This window comes from Psammomys obesus, unplaced genomic scaffold (genome assembly GCF_907164565.1).
Source record: "Psammomys obesus unplaced genomic scaffold, mPsaObe1.curated_primary_1811, whole genome shotgun sequence".
Classification (NCBI taxonomy): Eukaryota; Metazoa; Chordata; class Mammalia; order Rodentia; family Muridae; genus Psammomys; species Psammomys obesus.
In genome coordinates, this window is record NW_026596057.1 from 8,808,784 (window position 1) to 8,825,969 (window position 17,186).

General features: G+C 39.9%; 1 protein-coding gene across 1 annotated transcript in view; it reads right to left on the reverse strand.

Annotated features, from left to right (window-relative positions):
• Slc9c2 (solute carrier family 9 member C2 (putative)) overlaps window positions 1–17,186 on the reverse strand; it is a 69,704-nt gene that overhangs the window by 33,825 nt on the left and 18,693 nt on the right. The window contains exons 7-14 of the mRNA XM_055624383.1: window positions 15,876–15,975; window positions 13,573–13,716; window positions 12,733–12,901; window positions 10,894–10,975; window positions 9,796–9,959; window positions 8,741–8,860; window positions 7,389–7,486; window positions 6,135–6,254 (exon numbers count right to left, since the gene is read on the reverse strand). Of these exons, the coding sequence (XP_055480358.1) occupies window positions 6,135–6,254; window positions 7,389–7,486; window positions 8,741–8,860; window positions 9,796–9,959; window positions 10,894–10,975; window positions 12,733–12,901; window positions 13,573–13,716; window positions 15,876–15,975 (997 nt within the window). The remainder of the gene's footprint in view (window positions 1–6,134; window positions 6,255–7,388; window positions 7,487–8,740; window positions 8,861–9,795; window positions 9,960–10,893; window positions 10,976–12,732; window positions 12,902–13,572; window positions 13,717–15,875; window positions 15,976–17,186) is intronic.

The following is a 17,186-nucleotide window of genomic DNA, read 5'->3' on the forward strand; positions in this document are numbered from 1 at the left end:
TAAGTGCTTCTTAGCCATTCGAGATTTCCTCTGCTGAGAATTCTCTATTTAGATCTGTGCCCCTTTTTTTTTTAAAGATCTTATTTTATTTATTTATTTATTTATTTATTTATTTATTTATTTATTTATGCATATTAGTGCTCTAAGAGGGCAGTAGAGGGTATAGATGGTTGTGAGCCACCATGTGGGTGCTGGGAATTGAACTCAGGACCTCTGGAAGAGCAGACAGTTCTCTTAACCTCTGAGCCATCTCTCCAGCCTCCTGTGCCCTATTTTTTAATTGGGTTATTTTGTTTATTTGTTTGATTTCTTGAGTTTATATTTTGGATATTAGCTCTTTGTTGTATGTAGGATTGGTGAAGATCTTTTCCCAATCTGTAGACTGTCATTTCATTCTATTGACAGTGCCCTTTGCCTCTTGGAACTTTTTCAGTTTCAAGAGGTCCCATTTATTAATTGGTGATTTTTAAAGCCTGAGCTGTTGATGTTCAGTTCAGGAAGTTGTCTCCTCTGCCAATGAGTTCGAGGCTCTTTCCCACTTTCTCTTCTAATAGATTTAGTGTATCTGGTGTGCTATTCAGGTCTTTGATCCACATGGACTTTAATTTTGTGCACGGTGATATATATGGATCTATTTGCATTTTTCTACATGTAGATACCCAGTTAGACCAGCATCATTTGTTGAAGATGCTTTTTTCCATTGTATGGTTTTGGCTCCTTTATCAAAAATCAAGTGTCTGTAGGTGTGTAAGTTTATTTCTGGGTTTTCAATTCAATTCCATTGGTCAACCAGTCTATTTCTAAGCTAGTACCATGCAGTTTTTATTACTATTGCTCTGAAGTACAGCTTGAACTCACGGGCGGAGATACCTCCAGAAGTTCTTTCATTGTATACGGTTATTTTAGCTATTCTGGGTTTTTGTTTTTCCATATGAAGTTTAGAATGGTTCTTTCAAAGTTTGTAAAGAACTGTGTTGGTATTTTGATGGGGATTGCACTGACTCTGTAGATTGCTTCTGGTAAAATGGCAATTTTTACAATGTTAATCCTACCAATCCACAAGCATGAGACATCTTTCCATCTTTTGAGATCTTCAATTTCTTTCTTTAGAAACTTGAAATTCTTATCATACAGGTCTTTCACTTGCTAGGTTAGAGCTATACCAAGATATTTTATATTATTTATGGCTATTGTGAAAGGTGTAGTTTTCTAAATTCTTTCTCAGACTGTTTGTTGTTGTGTACAAGAGGGCTACTGATTTTTTAGTTAATCTTTTTAATTAATCTCTGCTGAAGGTGTTCATCAGTTATAGGAGTTCTCTGGTGAAATTTTGGGGGACACATATATATTATCATATCTGCAAATAAGAATTCTTTTACTTCTTCCTTCCTGATTTGTATCCCCTTGATCTCCTTTAGTTGTCTTGCTGCTCTAGCTAGGACTACGTTGAAGAGATATGAAGAGAGTAGTCAGCCTTGTCTTGTCCCTGATTTCATTAGAATTGCTTTGAGTTTCTTGCCATTTAACTTGATGTTGGCTATCAGCTTGCTGTATATTTCCTTTATTATGTTTAGATGCGGGCCTTGTATCCCTGATTTCTCTAAGACTTTCATCATGAAGGGTGTTGGATTTTGTCAAAGGCTTTTTCTGCATCTAATGATATGGTCATGTTTTTTTTTTCTTTGAATTTGTTTATGTGGTGGATTACATTGATGGACTTTCATATGTTGAACCATCCCTGCTTACCTAGAATAAAGCCTACTTGATCACGTGGATAATGTAGTTGATGTGTTTTGGGATTTGGTTTTCAAGTATTTTATTGAGTATTTTTTCGTCAATGTTTGTGAGTAAAATTGGTCTGAAATTTTCTTCTTTGTTGAGTCCTTATGTGGTTTAGGTATCAGGGTGACCGTGGCTTCATAGAATGAGTTTGGCAATATTTCTTCAGTTTCTATTTTGTGGAATAGTTTGAGGAGTATTGGTATTAACTCTTCTTTGAATGTCTGATAGAATTCTGTGCCCAAATCATCTGGCCCTGGTGTTTTGTTTGTTTGCTTGCTTGCTTGCTTGCTTTATGGGAGACTTTTAATGACTGCTTCTATTTCCTTAGGGGTTATAGGAATATTTAAACTGTTTACCTGATCTTGATTTAACTTGGGTAGGTGAAATCTATCATTTTTGGATTTTTTAGAGTTCCTCATTTTTTGTCTGTTGTTATGTCCCCCTTTTCATTTCTCATTTTGATAATTTACTCTTCTTTTGCCTTTTAGTTAGTTTGGCTAAGAGTTTGTCTATCTTGTTGATTTTCTCAAAGAAGCAGCTGTTGGTCTCATTGATTCTTTGTATTGTTCTCTTTGTTTCCAATTTATTGATTTCAGCCCTGCGTTTGAATATTTCCTGCCATCTAGTCTTTGGTGTGTTCGATTCTTTCTGTTCTAGAGCTTTCAGATGTGCTTCCAAGTTACTAGTATGGGATCTTTCCAATTTCTTTTTTTTTTATTATAGTCTTTTCACTTTGTATCTCAGCTGTAGCCCCATCTCATTCCTTCCCAATCCCACCCTCCCTCATTTCCTCCCATGCCCCTCTCCAAGACCACTGATAGGAGAGGTCTTCCTCCCCTTCCACCTGACCCTAGCCTCTCACATCTCATCAGAACTAGCTGTATTGTCTTCCTATGTGGCCTGGTAAGGCTGCCCACCCCCCTCAGGGGGAGGTGATCAAAGAGCCAGCCACTGAGTTCATGTCAGAGACAGTCCCTATTCCCCTTACTGGGAGACTGAGCTGCCATGGGCTACATCTGTGCAGGGGTTCTAGGTTATCTCTATGCACAGTCCTGGGTTGGCATATCAGTCTCAGAAAAGACCTCTGTGCCCAGATATTTTGGTTCTGTTGCTCTCTTTTGTGGAGTTCCTGTCACCTCCAAGTCTTTCAATCTCCTCTTTTCATAAGATTCCCTGCACTCTGCCCAAAGTTTGGCTGTGAGTCTCAGCATCTGCTTTGATACCCTGCTGGGTAGAGTCTTTCAGAGGCCCTCTGTGGTAGGTTCCCATCCTGTTCCGTTTTCTTTCTCTTCTGATGTCCATCCCATTTGCCTTCCAATTTCTTTATGAAGGCACTTAGTGCTATGAACTTTCCTCTTAGCACTTCTTTCATTGTGTCCCATAAGTTTGGGTATGTTGTACCTTCATTTTCATTGAATACTAGAAAGTCTTTAATTTCTTTTTTTATATTTCATCCCTGACCCAGCGGTCATTGAGTAGGGAGTTGTTTGGTTTCCATGAATTTGTAGGCTTTCTGTTGTTTCTGTGGTTGTTGAGTTCCAGCTTTAATCCATGGTTGTCTGATATGATACAAAGGGTTATTTCAATCTTCTTGTATCTGTTGAGGCTTGCTTTGTGACCGAGTATATGGTCAATTTTGGAGAAGGTTCCATGTGGTGCTGAGAAGAAGATATATTCTTTTGTGTTGGGTGAAATGTCCCATAGATATTTGTTCAGTCCATTTGATTTATGATGTCTGTTAGTTTCATTATTTCCCTATTTAGTTTCTGTCTCAATGATCTGTCCATTGGAGAGTGTGGGGTGTTGAAGTCTCCCCCTACTAATATGTGGGATTAGATGTGTGATTTAAGCTTTAGTAATGTTTCTTTTATAAATCTGGGTCCCCTTGCATTTGGGGCAAAAATGTTCAGAATTGAGACAAATCTTGGTTGATTTTTCCTTTGATGAGTATGATGTGTCCTCCATATATTTTGATTAATTGTGGTTGAAAGTTTATTTTATTAGCTATTAGAATGGCTACTCCATCTTGCTTCTTTTGTCTGTTTGCTTGGAAAACCTTTTTTCCAGCCCTTTACTCTGAGGTAATGCCCATCTTTATTGCTGAGGTGTGTTTCTTCTATGCAGCAAAATGACGGGTCCTGTTTTTGCATCCATTCTGTTAATCTGTGTCTTTTTATTGGGGAGTTGAGGCCATTGATATTGAGAGATATTAATGACCAGTGGTTGTTACTTCCTGTTATTCTGATGTTGGTGGTGGTAGACTGTGTGTGTGTGTGTGTGTGTGTGTGTGTGTGTGTGTGTGTGTGCATGCGCTTCTCTTCTTTTGTTTTTGCTGTTGTGGGGTTATTTATTTCCTGTGTTTTCCTGGATGTAGTTGGCCTCCTTGGGTTGGAGTTTTCCTTCTAGTATCTTCTGTAAGGCTGGATTTGTGAATAGTACTGTTTAAATTTGTTTTTGTCATGGAATATCTTGTTTTCTCTCTCTAAGGTGAGTAAAAGTTTTGTTAGGTATAGTAGTCAGGGCTGACATTTGTGGTCTCTTAGTGTTTGTAAGATATCTGTCCAGGCCCTTCTGGCTTTTAGAGTTTCTGATGAGAAGACAGGTATAATTCTGATAAGTTTGCCTTTATAGGTGACTTGGCCTTTTTCCCTTGCAGCTTTTTTTTAATTTTTTAATATTTTAATATTAATCACAGGTTATTTACTTTGTATCCCAGCCATAGCCCCCTCCCTCATCCCTCCCAACCCCACCTTCCCTCCCTCATCTCCTCCCTGTCCCTTTCTAAGTCCACTTCTAGGGGAGGTCCTCCTCCCCTTCCATTTGACCCTAGCTTATCAGGTTTCTTCAGGACTGGCTCCAAAGTCCTCCTCTGTGGCCTAGCAAGGCTGTTACTCCCTTGGGGGGGGGGGGGAGTAAAGGAGCCAGTCATTAATTTCATGTCAGAAATAGTTCCTGTTGCCCTTACTAGGGAAACCCACTTGGATACTGAGCTACCATGGGCTACATCCAAGCAACAGAAGAATGGATACAGAAATTGTGGTACTTTATACACTGGAATACTACTCAGCAATTAAAAACAAGGAAATCATGAAATCTGCAGGCAAATGATGAGATCTAGAAAAGATGATCCTGAGTGAGGTATCCCAGGAGCAGAAAGACACACATGGTATATACTCACTTATTTATCCTATAATATAGGATAAATATACTGAAATATGGGCACCTAAAGAAGATAAACAAGAATGAGGATCCGGGGTAAGATGATGAATCCTCACTTAGAAAGACAAATGGGATGGACATGGGAAGTAGGAGAAAACAAGAAACAGGACAGGAGCCTACCACAGAGGGCCTCTGAAAGACTCTACCTGGCAGCTTATCAAAGCAGATGCTGAAACTCATAACCAAACCTTTGGTAGAGTGCAGGGAATCATATGATAAAAGGGGGAGGGAGTTAGTATGAGTGGGAGAGTACTGGAGCTCCACAAGGACAAAATATATGAAACTGTTTCTCCAACCAAGGACCATATATGGATATAACCTAGAATCCGTTGCAGCTTTTAATATTCTCTCTTTGATCTGTATATTTAGTGTTTTGATCATTATGTGGCAGGATTATTCTCTTTTCTGGTCTAATCTATTTGGTGTTCTGTATGCTCCTTGTATGTTTACAGGCATCTCTTTCTTTAGGTTGGGAAAGTTTTCTTCTGTGATTTTGTTGAAAATAATTTGAGGCCTTGAAGTGGGAGTCTTCTCCTTCTTCTTCTATTCCTATTATTTCTTAGGTTTGGTCTTTTCATAGTGTCCCAAATTTCTTGGGTGTTTTGTGTCAGGAGTTTTTTATACTTAACATTTTCTTTGACTGATATATTGATTTCTTCAATCGTATTTTCTATGCCTGAGATTCTCTCTTCCATCTCTTCTATTCTGTTGGTGATGCTTGCATTGTAGTTCTTGTTCTCTTCTCTACATTTTCCATCTTCAGGATTGCCTCAGATTATGTTTCCTTTATTGCTACCATTTTTAGGTCTTGAACAATTTTATTCATTTCCTTCTCCTATTTAATTGTATTTTCCTGTATTTCTTTAAGGGACTTACTCAGTTCTTATTATGTTTTCCTATATTTCTTTGAGGGATTTATTTTCCTCCTTAAAATGCCATCATTTTCTCTGATAAGGGTGTCAATGAAGTTGATAAGACAGAACAGAAAAGGCAAACGCACTGTTCAGTCACAACGTAACCTGTTAACATCTGCCACAAAATTAGTTTGGAAGGGGGAGAAGGAGAAATATATTCTAAAATGTTGAAATGGTGATATTGTAAGCATGCCACTATTAAAGGTTCATAATACTTACCCAGGTACACTAAAAAGTACCCTTTCTTTGTGATATTCCAAGTAATTTAACATGTTTTTAAACTTTATAAGCCAACTTCTAGCTCTCACATAAGTTGAGACATCAGAAATACTCATGAATCTAAAAAAAAATACACATATTTAAAATAGTGTCTCAGTCAGAACAATAAAAATGAGGGAAAATGCTAAATAGAAATTTAATGTGGGATTACTGAATATGCCTACTCAGCCCTTAGCTCCTGAAACTATTCACCTGTCCACCATGGTCATGTTTCAGTAACATTTTTAGCCTGAGACTCCTGTGCCCCTCTTCCCAGATGTATTACTGACCTGGGACAGAACCTAATTAAAGCTTTTCTAGACCAGCCCCGTTTGGAGTTCTGGAACTATGCTTCTTTTTGTTTCATGTTACCCTACCCTAAAGGCAACTGAATGCTCCAACTTTCCCAAATGTAATCCGTGGCCAAGACAGGTCTCCCACAGAGATTACCACACTGTTGAAATAGTAATGACTGCCTAGCTGTTATCTCTACCACTGTCTCAGACTGACCACTCACTGATGCTTGCCAGGACGGTGATCAGACATTGACACGTCTCTAAGACACTGAGCTTTTCCCACCAGACTGCATTGCATCTAGCATTGCATCACCAGGCCAACTACTCCAGTGTTCACGCCATCCCCAGAGAGAAGTCGATGAAGAATACCCAGGCTTCTATAACTTTCCCAATAACTTAGTGAAGATGATACAAAAGTGAAACAATTATAAGAGCAATTAAAGCTATATTGGTTCTCATTCCTGAATCCCCTTGTCTCTTAGCTAAGCCTGAATCCTCTCCAAAATTATGAAACTGATGAGAGTAGGAGGCAGGGTAGAGAAAGGCATTCAAACAAGACAAATAGGGGTAGGGCTGTAGACAGTGATCAGCATTTGTCTAGCATACTCAAGGCCCTGGGTTCAAGGCCCAGCATAAAAAAGAAAAGGAGGGAGAAAGAAATAAGAGGAGGGAGGGAGGAAGGGAGGGAAAGATGGAGAGAAGAAAGGTGGAAGTAGGGAAGGAAAAGGGGCAGAAGGGAGAAGATAAAAAAAGTTAACTGGATAGATGAATGAATGGATGGGTGAACAGATGGACAGACAGATGGATGCAGATAGGTGAAATGATAGATGGGTTAGTCCGGACATTTAATTCTCAGTGTGTTCACCGTCACACAGTCACTCTACTTGGAACATGTCAATTAAAGAAGCGCCCCACTTACTTTCCCTGAATGGGGCAGTAGCTTTTCGTTGCACCAATTAATATCCGAGCCGCCTCTACTCCGAGTACTCCATCATTACACTGCTTTTCAAAGCTGCTCTAAAACATGTTTAACATTTTCATGTTTTATATTTATGTCTATTTACATATAGTTATTTTTAAATACAAATTACAAAGGATCAAAGCATAAATGACGTGGCCTAGAACTGAACCTTACACCTGTAATCCCAACACTGGAGAGGCAGGAAGATGGTCATGAGTTCTAGGTCTGCCTGGGTGACAGTGAAATCCTGCCTCAAAAAAAAAAAAAAAAATTTTTTTTAAAGCATGCATCTAATATTGTTTGTGGGAGCACAAGGAAGCCAGAGGACAATCTGTGGGAATAGTTCTCTCCTTCCACTAATCGGTTCCGGGGTATCGAACTCACGTCTTCAGGCTAGGTGATATGTGCCCTTACTCACTGGGCAGCTAGCTTGCCAGCTCCATTGTATGCTTCTTGGTCCAACTCACACTATAATTACTAGCCCCAACAATCAGTCATGAGTACACCACGGGTTCTGTCGACTTATTGAACTACTGGAAGCTAAGCAAACAGGTGGGAATCTTATATAGGAAGAACTCGGCAGATTACATTTACAAAAAGCAGTTTCAACTGAGTGCGGTGACATTACACCTGTAATTCCAGAACCCAGAAGACGGAATCATCATGAGTTCAAGACCAGCTTGGGCTACCTAGTGAGACCCTATCTCCAAATAATAATAATAATAATAATAATAATAATAATAATAATAATAATAATAACCTTTCAACTATTTAAAGAGACCACAAAGTGACAGTTAAAACTTTCTAGTTGTAGAAACAAAATGTTTGTGACTTGACATCAAGGCCCAAGGAAGGAAGGTTTGGTTTTGCCTAAGTTTTCATAACTCAGGCTACAGAGACAGCTCAGTCAGTCAAGCACATGCCATGCTAGCAGGAGTTTGAATCCCCAGCACCCATGTGAAAGGCTGGGCTCAGTCCTAGCCTATATTCCAGCAATGGGGGATCAGGAGGGCTTGCTGGCCAATAGTGAACTCTGGGTTCAGGAAAAGATACTGTCTCCAAAAACTAAGGTGGAGAGCACCTGAGAAAGACACCCATTATCAACTTCTGTCCTTCACATGTGTATACACATACAAACACACACACACACAAATAAATAAATACATTTCCATAACTCCAAGACCAATTTTGACAGTCAGTAGACTATATAAGGAGACAGAAAGGTTCATTAGTCACCACAAAATTGTGAGGATTAAAGGCATGTAAGACAAAAAAAAAAAAAAAAAAAGGATTGTTTGAATGATACCAACCATTTGTATAATAGCTACATGCAATCTGGCTTCCTCTATTAAAACCTCATCTGTTGGGGACTCCTCATTCGAACCGCTGGGAAGATGGGAAACCTGAACAGTGTGTGTCTGTTTTAAAATCTGAAAAGACAAAGTTAAAAATAAGTAAAACCGGTTCAGACCGGTTCAGCACTGACGTGCTGAGCCCTGCCTAACTGGAGTAAGGCTCTTCTTCCTTAGGAAACTGTTGTTTTCCATTGGCATGATAGAAATACTCCTTTGGGAGATTTAGCAGCCGACTTCTCCTCCAAAGCCATCTCAACTCCACTACTCTGTACTTCAGTCTGTGTTTTCTGCTTTGTCTAGTACACGGGGAGGGCTCTTCTCAGGAGCTCAGCCTGATGCAAGTATCACCTCAGCAAAGGTCATTGCTTGGAATTCATTTTGACAAATGTCCATTCTCCTTGTATCTGATAGGAAGGCCAGTCACCAAGACTGTCTTTTTAGGGACAGAATTAAAGTTGCTTCACCAGGAGAGCAAAGCTAATCAATAGTTTCCCTCTTTTTCCCCAGCATGTGTGCCTGTGCATGTACACAAATGTGGTTCATATGTGTGTCTGTGTGTGGGTACATGTGTGCACATGTGAGCAGAGGCCAGAGGCTGACCTCAGCTGTTCCTCAGAATGGCCATCCACCTTGTTTTTTATTTTTGTTTATGTTTTACTTTTCAAGGGGGGGGGGGTCTTTATTAAGTAAATTTGTTGCTTGACAATTGTAGACATTCAGCTTTTGGAACCAAGTTGGAAGCGGGAGCCCATGGAGTAGGGTGGTTGTGGCTAGCTGGTGAACTCCAGGGCCCCTGGCACAGATATCATGAGCGTGCACTGATCACCAGGCTTTTCTATGGGCGTGCTGGGAATCAAACTCAGGTCCTGAGGCTTGTGTGAGCCGTCTCCTCAGCCCCAGAATCATGTTTTTAATATTGAGTCAAGAATATAAAAAAATAAATATTGAATCAAGAAAGACAGGAAGACCCCAATAGGGAAATAAGACAATTGTTGTATGTATCAACTCACAGGATTATATTCAATCCTTGCTTTTTCTTCTACCACGTTCCAGTTAACGTTTGTCAAAATTTTTTCTGTCTTATATAAATTGATTGTGTTCAGTATAATCTGCTGTATGTGATGGATGGCATTTTGGATGGCCATTTGTCTTGGGAGGGAGAGAGCACACAAACCTGTGATTTAAAACACAAAAATAAAAAAAGGAAGGCCTTAGCAGAGTACCCACTCAAGCTTTTATCCCCTCCTCTTGACCCCACTGCTACCAACGATTTTATTTTGGATTTTCTACCTGATATGTTTATTTGTTATTTCACTGTTCCTATGTATTGTATTATAAATAGCTTCAACTTCCTCTTAGACATTATTAAATGTTCTCATTTGTGATTTTATTGTATCTATGCATATTTTTGTCTCCAAATTCAAATGCCTTTTGGAGATCGGCAGCTATGGCAGAACTTGGGAGACGTCTCCCAATGTCTTTTCTCTCCTTCATCCTTTTGCCAATCTTTGACTTTTGACTAAAAACACGGCCAGCCAGAAAAAAATAAAGACTTCCAGATTCTGTCACTCATGTATCTCAGGAAATGAAGCTCTAGCCAATGGAATGTGCATGGAAATGATAGGTTTATTCTTGAAGAAAAGCTGCTCCTCCTCCAGTCCCCACATCCAAGCTTCCTGTTAACTGCTTAGACAGTGGACACAAGCAGTTCGTCTCATATTAACTAGACCGTAGCCACGGTAAGCTCTTACCCTACAAGCACAAAGGCAACCTGTAGAACAGACAAGCAGTAAGAAAAGGGGAATCCAGGTCTCTGGACAGCCTGGCACAGCAGAATCATCCTATTACTCTAGACATTTTTGGTACAAGGGGAAAGACCTGTCCTTTTTTTTTTTTTTTTTTTTTTAATGCTCTATTCACTTGGCTTCTATAACATTTATATAAGCCAATGTTGCAATCAATGAATTATCTATATACAATCCATTAATGAAAAGAAGCTGTTTCTAAGCCAATTCCTGGGCTCCATGAGAAATGTCTACACAATCCTCCATTAATACTTTATTTGCATTTTCTCTCCAGTAAACCTCTGACTACTACATATACTTTACCTAATATCTTGGCTGACTGAAGCATCATATATGAATTTATTCCTGTTGTCAGTAAAGATAGTAGTTGTAGATAGAATATAAACTAAAAACAAAACATAGATGTTAGAGCCAAGACAGCAAATATCTTTCCTGGTGTGAACAATGTTCATTTAATCACTTGCAAAATTTTAACTCAGTCCATATTTCTAAATTCTGTATCTAATAAGTAAAAGTGAATGGGGTCGTTTTGTGAACACTGTACACAGGGGTAGAAATTAACTTTCAAGTTTAATGAGGGGGGAAAAACTAATTGTGTGTATTCTAAGATAAGGACCCTGAGAGATCTTTCCAGAGCTATCTCATCTAGCAGAAGCATTATAAGGTCAGCAAGGCTGGGGCCACCTGCATGGTGGGGAGAAAACTCCACAGTGAACCAACGAAAAGACATCAGCTTTAGCTCTGTCACCTATTTGTCACGTGCTTTGGAGCCAGACAGCCCCTTATAACCATAGCCAGTCCCTTCACTGAAAAGTGAAGTTAATAACAATAACTCCTTCAAAATGTTTTCCCAAACTGATGGGAGTCGTCGGAGGTAAGTGTCAGACACTCCGACTCCCAGGTCCCTGCCCAGAGACCATGACTATAGGTTTGGAGTGCGTCCAGGGGATTTCTATTAACAAGGCAGCCCTAGGACACACAGTAAAATGATACCCAAATGTTAGCTACCAGTTCACACTTTCTGACAGCTATTGGGGGAAAAAATGTGTGCTCAGTAAAACTTACTGAGCATTTATTAGGCGTCAGCTATTTTATGAAGCATCATCTCAGTCCTCAATTAGAAGCTGAGGTTCAGTGAGCTGAGGAGTGGCCCAGCCTGTGAATGGTAGAGTCAGGTTGGAAATCAAGTCTACAGATGACTCTGCTAGTGTTTCCAAAGCAAAGTCTCATGATCAAACCTTTGGCAGAGAACAGGGAATCATAAGAAAGAAGGGGAGTTAGTCTGATGAGGAAAGGATAGGAGCTCCACAAGGACCAAAGATATCTGGGCACAGGGTCTTTTCTGAGACTGACATGCAACCAAGGACCATGTATGAATGTAACCTAGAATCTCTGCTCAGATGTAGCCTGTGGTAGCTCAGTAACCAATTGGTTTCCCATAGTGAGGGGAACAAGGACTATTTCTAACAGGAACTCAATGACTGGCTCTTTGACCTCCCCACCCCCCAAGGGAGGAGCAGTCCTGTTAGGCCACAGAGGAGAGCTTTGCAGCCAGTCCTGAAGATACCTGATAAAACAGGATCAGATGAATGGGGAGGAGGTCCCCCCTATCAGTGGACTTGGCAAGGGGCATGGTGGAGATGAGGGAGGAAGGGAGGGACTGGGAGGGAATGAGGGATCGGGACACGGCTGGGGTACAGAGTTAATAAAATGTAACTGATAAGAAAAAAATAAAATACAAAAAAAAAAAAAAAAAAAGAAGGGGAGGAGGAGCTCTCCTATCAGTGGATTTGGGGAAGGGTATAGGGAGAGAAGAGGGAGGGAGGTGGAATTGGGAAGAGACAAGGGAGGGGGCCACAGCTGGAATACAAATTTAATAAACTGTGATAAATGATAATAATAATAAGAAACGAAAAAAAAAAAAAACAAATGACTCTGCTAATAATTCCCATGTGAACATTGGCCCCTTGTCACTGTCAACATAAGCTTCTCTCTGACAATGTCCTTTTCTAATGAAAAGAGCGTGTTTAAAAAAAAAATCTAATTCAAAGTTGGTTAACTTGAAGATCAGGTATAGTATGCTACAAAATTAGTAATAATGAGTAAATAAAAATAATTGTAACACGTGATCACTTTCCCTACCATATGTGGTGCCTCTACTTTATTTTCAGAGAAATTGTATATATCAGGAGCCAGGAGTAAGCTAAAAACGCCTCTAATTCCAGACCATGCGATAACAACTCCCCATCGCCAATCATATTCATAACTTGAGTGCATCAAGATAGGGCTCACTAAAATCACAGTAAGCAACCTGTGGGCAGAAGAATAGTATACATAAACAAAACATACATCATTCAGGACTGTTACCTCTGGCTAAAAATCACATACTCAGTACTAAGCTTCATTCAAAAGGTTCCAGGAATGAGAAAACAGCATAGGTTATCGATAAGTCACTAGAACCAATCTGAAGGCAGAAGCAGTAGCCTGTGCCAGTAGCCCCAATGTTAGGGAAACAGAAACAGGGACAGCCTTGGGACCTGATGGTATGTCAGTCTGGCTGAATCAGGGAGTTTCAGGTTCAGGTAGAGAGTCTGCCTCAGAAAATACAGCCCAAGGACCAGTAGAGCTAGGTCAGCAGATGAAAACTGTGCTCCATCCTCAGGAGCTACATAGTGGAAGGAAGGAGTCAACTCCTTCGATGTTTCCTCAAAATATGTGAACGTATGTGTGTGCGTGCAAACACACACAAACAAATAATAAAGAAATAAAAGTGTAATTTTTTTATTTTTAAATAAGGTAGAGAAAGATGTAGAGGAAGACATCCAACATCAGCTCAGGCTTCCACATGCACAAACACACACACACACACACACACATACACACACGTGCACAGACACACACACAGACCTGAATACATATATGCACATATACACAAAAAATAATCTAAGCCCAGCAAAAGAAACTTTAAAATATAATCATTACCTTACAAAATTCACTGTTATAAATAAGACGACAGTGAAAACCAGGGAGTGAAATTTGAAATATTTGGTTTCTCCACAGCCAACAACGATTCCAAAGAACACATAAATTAAATGTTCATACACAGAGGAACACATTATTAAGAACCTGGGAGGGTTGACAGGGAAATGACATTTTAATCAATGCACTTTTAACGTACTCTTTTTCACATAGAAAGGCACCTACAGCATGCCCATCAGTGTTCTCTCAGCGGAAGCCGTGGCCTCCGTCATTATCTTTTCACCACAGCAAGACTCATGGGCTGCCTCTCACAACACAGCGGTAACAGCAGAGAACTGAAGCCCTTCCCAGGCTGGTGATGTGCCAGCTTCTCTGGTATCAGCCAGCACTTTATCTAATTACTGGAGATGCCACTTCAAAGCCCAGGGCAAGGGTGTTTTACAAAGAGGCTCCCGGGCGCCTTCAGGTGACAGCTGATGGTGCCCCAAATGCCTCATCAGCGCTTCTCTTGCTGGAACTTGCACACGCTCCTCCCCTTACGTTGGAAAAACCTCGCTTGTCTGCTTTCCAATCTGCTGAATTCCTGCAAGTCTTGGAAACCCGGTTCTTTTCCTGTGTTTTCAATCTGACCCACTCTGGTTGGACTTTTTCTGTGTCCCTCAACTGTTGTGCTGCTGACAGCAAGGGAGAGCAGTAGACTCCTCTCAGGTTGCTTCTGAAGTACCTATGATGTTCTCAACATGCTGGCTTGCATGAGTCAGGGCCAGATCTGGTATCTACAGGCAGATGGCAAGTCCTGCCTCCGTTGGATTCCCTCTCTGGGGACTTTCCCTTTTGGCTGCCCCAAAGCAGTCTCCTCTCCAGATCTACGCTAGGGAAGAAGCATTAGGAAGCCTCAGTTGAGCTGCAGATAAAGCATATTGTCTGATATAATTAGCACATGGTGTAGGTCTCCAAGTGATTTCTATCTCCTAATTCAAGCCACTCAGAGCGCCTGTGGAGAAAGGTATGGAGGGCCTGAAATCCCAGCACTTACTTCAGCTGTCAGAGAAAAACTGATAAATTGAATGATTTTTAAAAACTATCTTACATAAGGTCTAACAATCCCTTTGCAAATAGTAGGATCCAAAAAGCACATAATTTTAGAATACTTATCATTAGTTTTTTTTTTTTATATAAACATGTATGCCATTTAACAATAGCATGGTTTTGTTGGGGCTATTTGGTTTTTTTGGGTTGTTCTTGTTTGTTTTTTGTTCTTTTTTTTTTTTCCTTAATGTCTTATTCCCATTACCTCAGGCTTAAAATTCAATAGCCAGGCCATAACAGACAGGAAAAGATGATTGGCTTAAGTAAAAAAAAATAAATAAATAAACAATTGAATTAATAGAGTGAGTAATTACAATCATGTTGAAAGGCAGTACAACCAGTCTCAAGAGGATATCCAAGTTCAGTTGTTACACTAATCAATAAGCTTTATGAACCAGTTAGTTAGTCCTAAGCTTCATTTACAAACACAGCAAAGTAACAAAAGTTCTAGGTGCCAATTTTGTTTCATTTTGCCAAACCAAAACATAAAAAATTTAAACACACAAACAAACAAACAAACAAAAACCCTTGCTCTATCACAGGTGGTTTTTTTACAGGATAATTTAAATGCTAAATAATAGAGGAAAAACATTCTTTTTTTTTTTAATTCTTGAAAAGCAACTTTTACACTGAACAAATTTTCACGGGAAAAGTCAAAAGTTAAGGCATATTGTCCACATCTGCTTTCATTTGATATGAGAACTTCTTTGGTAGATTCCAACTTGGTGTCTGGATTCTCAACAATTCTGTGATTTTGCATGGTTTCTCAGAGAAAGGCTAATCCATTTGTCTGAGAAGACACTGATCCCCAGCCCCTAACTCCCACCCCACCCCCACCTCCATCCACATGACATTTTTTTAATACCAGGTGGGAAAGGTAGGTAAGAGTTTTGCTGATGCTGCATCTTGCTCTGACCTCCTTCCTTCTTCCTTCTTTCACACGTTAGGATGATGTCACCCAAGTGTGATGTGAAGGAAAAACACCCACAATTCAAAGGGTAACTCTATCAGTGTGACATAGAGAAGGCACTGTGGCACTATGGTCTCTGAACCACTGATCCTTTACTCAGAATGAGAATATCATTCATGTTAATCATCGTTGGCACATTGAAACTTTAGAGATAGAAATATGTATATAAATGGAATTGCATTAGCCTCCTCAAAGACAAGACTGCTCAAGCACTGAAGTTCTACTGAATACACATCAGGAAACTCACTTAGTAATTATGAACTCCATCCTCGGTTTAAAGCTTAAAGAATCTAAATTCAGGCCTACCGTGACCAGAGCAACAATGCCTGACATTCCGAAATATTCCACTGGGGAGAGAAAAAAAAAAAAAGTGAATTAAAATTAAATGCAAGAAAAGCTGCACACTGGTGTGCCCTCAATAAAGATTCTGTGGGGAAGTTGAAAGGGGTGTTTCTTATCCTGCAAGTTGTTTCAAGGGATGAGGCTAATACTGTAGATCAGGGGCTAGCAATGCTTCTTCCCTAACAGGCAAGATAATAACTATCGAGCCTTTGTGAGCCGTGGGAGACCTGTCATGGCTACTCACTTCAGCTGTTATTCTGAAAGAAGCCAGAGATAGCATGTGAATAAATGACCAGAAAACACTGAACTTTGAGCTTCATATGATCTTCATCACTATGAGAGGTTTTGGGGGTTTAGGTTTTTGTTTGTTTGTTTGTTTTATTTTGTTTTGTCTTGTTTTGGTTCTGCTCTTTTCATGAAGCTGTTTTTAGCTCAGAGCAGATTTGACCCACTTTGCCAACCAGTTTGCAGTCGCTGAGGCTAGGGCTGGTGGTTAAAGAAATTACATAATCTCTACTCTTCACCTCGGGGACATGGCGCTGCATTATGCCAGGAGCTGCTGACAGAACTCACTGCTTCCCGGAGCTTTTGCCCTCACCTCCCTGACTAAAATGGCAACTCATTGGACTCTAAACGTTGAAATGTAGTCTAGGGAGACTGTGAGAGCACTGTAAATACTAAAGGTACCAGATTGCAGATTCTCCAGAAAGCCCAGAGGAACAGCGGGCAGAAAGGAAGGAAAAGACTGTTCAAAAGAGCAGTGGAGGACCTTTGAAACAGGGCACAATGGGCTGCTTTTGGAACATGACCCCTCTTTCTCCAAGAGCGTCTTTGCACCTGCCAAACAGGTGTCAAATACTAGCACACAGTATACTTTCTGCAAACGTTAAATTAGATGAAAGATTACTCTGCATATTTGCGTGGCCGTGGGTGACCCCTGCTGTGACTACGGTATTGATTTTAATCCACTGGTTTTATGGCTCTGCAAAACCTGTTAAATTCAGGAAAGAAAATTTCATCATTCTTTTCATTTATTTATTCACTTAACTGCAGTTTGGACTTTTTTTTTTATCTACTTAACCTAATTTAACTTAAACAATCAAGTCGAATAAAGCTAACAGTTCCCCAAATGTGATGGTAGGGAAAACCATCAAACTCTCAATTTCCAGTTTTTATAATGAGTACATGCTAGTTCTTTTTTTTTTTTTTTTTTTTT